Genomic DNA, 1,670 nt, shown 5'->3' on the forward strand with positions numbered 1-1,670 from the left:
CCCAGGACGAGGAACAGTAGTAGCAGGTGCCGCATCCTGGGGCCTCCACAACCGCCACCGCCGCCGCCTCCACCTTCGCCTCCGCCGTCCTTGGCTATTATCTCGATCTTTTCATTCCTAAATAATGGATCGTGAGAGGACGCGGCACCGATCGATACCTCCAAATGTTCTTCATACGGCCAGGAAATCTCTCTCTTCTTCTGTTTCTTGTCGACAGTCCGCACGCGTCTCGTACGGTCGGATGTTAAAAAACCGGCGGAAGAAAGCACGAGTACGCGATCAACCGACACATTAATCACCCACTAGCAGCACCACCACCAACCACAATCACGTTTACCCTGGTCGTTTCTCTCGTAAACACTTGCACTCCTAGGAATTACGTTCGACTGTGCGTCCGCGCCTATATCCCACAGAACCGATAGAACCTGCCCGATCCTTGCCAACGAAGCCAAACGTTTCGAAGGTGATTGCGCTAGATTATAAACATGCCGTTTGTAACGACTCGCGCGATATCTCCTTGTGGAAATTCCTTCGGTAGATACGAGTTTATCCGACCCCGTTCCACCTTTATTCTTCGTCCTCCTTCCTCCTTCCTATCGCTTCCCTTCCTTTCTCTACCTCTCTCTGTAGCAGGCTGTGGTATCCGCGCTGTCCTCACCTTTGCTGGAATATCTTCGCCTCGAGATATCGTACATTCCTCGCGTTAGATCCACGTCCGATAACTCGACGATCAACACGACCGGTCGCGAACCCGGTGCGATCGTTTCGCGTCTGGAACGCCCTTCATGTCTCTCTCACTCCCTCTCTCTCTCTCTCTCTCTCTCTCTTTCTACGTTGAGCTTCTGTCGAATTTCCACCAAAAATTGACCCTTCTCGATCACGATTTGCTATGTGGATTGATTTTTATGCCAGCAGCAATCTCGTTGTTCCTGCTTGTTGTCTCATCTTCCTCGACGCGTATTCCATACGCCGATTTCCTCGTCGTCGTCTTCCTCCACTTCTGTCTTTCGGATTTGAGAAATCGTCGAACGTCGTTGCGCACGCACGTTAACGACCATGTAGAACGAGTCGGTCCAACGAACGAGCCGAGTCTCTTCCTTCTTCGTCGCCAACTTGTTACTTCTTACTTCCACCACTGCTGTGTATTCGTGGCAAAACAGCACCAGTCACGGTCCTTCCGCAAAAACTGTCACACGCTCGACACACTATAACCTATACGAGGACGACGAATCACGAATCACGAATCGCGAACCATAATCGACGTCACGCGCGACGAGAAAAAAAGATTATAAGATGCGCTAAAACGACGAGCTTGCGAATACACACGCTGGATACGACCTTCCCGTCGCGTATCGTAGGACGTTTACTCCGAACCACTCTCGTGATAGTCTCCTTTCGCTTCGATACACCCCTCTCTCGGTTCCCTGTTTATATGTTCGCGATCCGAATCGATTCGAATCGCTCCGAAATCACACGTACACGCGATCGATATAACGCGATGCACTGGACTCGCGACGAATTTAGGTGGTCTCGAGTGTGGTTTACATTCAAACGGAAAGAGCAGCGGCAAGAAGCAAACGGAGCACGAGGTGTTGCGTTCTTGGGCCCAGCGTCCGTTCCGCGCGGCTTCGAGGTTAGGCATGCACTGACATGGCGGCACCTGCAAGGCC

The 1,670-nt window shown here is 51.8% G+C and overlaps 1 protein-coding gene across 1 annotated transcript in view; it reads right to left on the minus strand.

The window, feature by feature from the left end:
- The window catches only part of LOC117151249 (protein dachsous-like), a 957-nt gene extending 782 nt beyond the window's left edge, over positions 1-175 (minus strand). The window contains exons 1-2 of the mRNA XM_033318869.1: positions 159-175; positions 1-89 (exon numbers count right to left, since the gene is read on the minus strand). The exon at positions 1-89 is cut by the window's left edge and continues 337 nt beyond it. Coding sequence (XP_033174760.1) covers positions 1-89; positions 159-175 — 106 coding nt within the window. The remainder of the gene's footprint in view (positions 90-158) is intronic.
- Positions 176-1,670: the final 1,495 nt, after the last annotated feature.

Source organism: Bombus impatiens, unplaced genomic scaffold (genome assembly GCF_000188095.3).
Source record: "Bombus impatiens unplaced genomic scaffold, BIMP_2.2 scf_0129, whole genome shotgun sequence".
Classification (NCBI taxonomy): domain Eukaryota; kingdom Metazoa; phylum Arthropoda; class Insecta; order Hymenoptera; family Apidae; genus Bombus; species Bombus impatiens.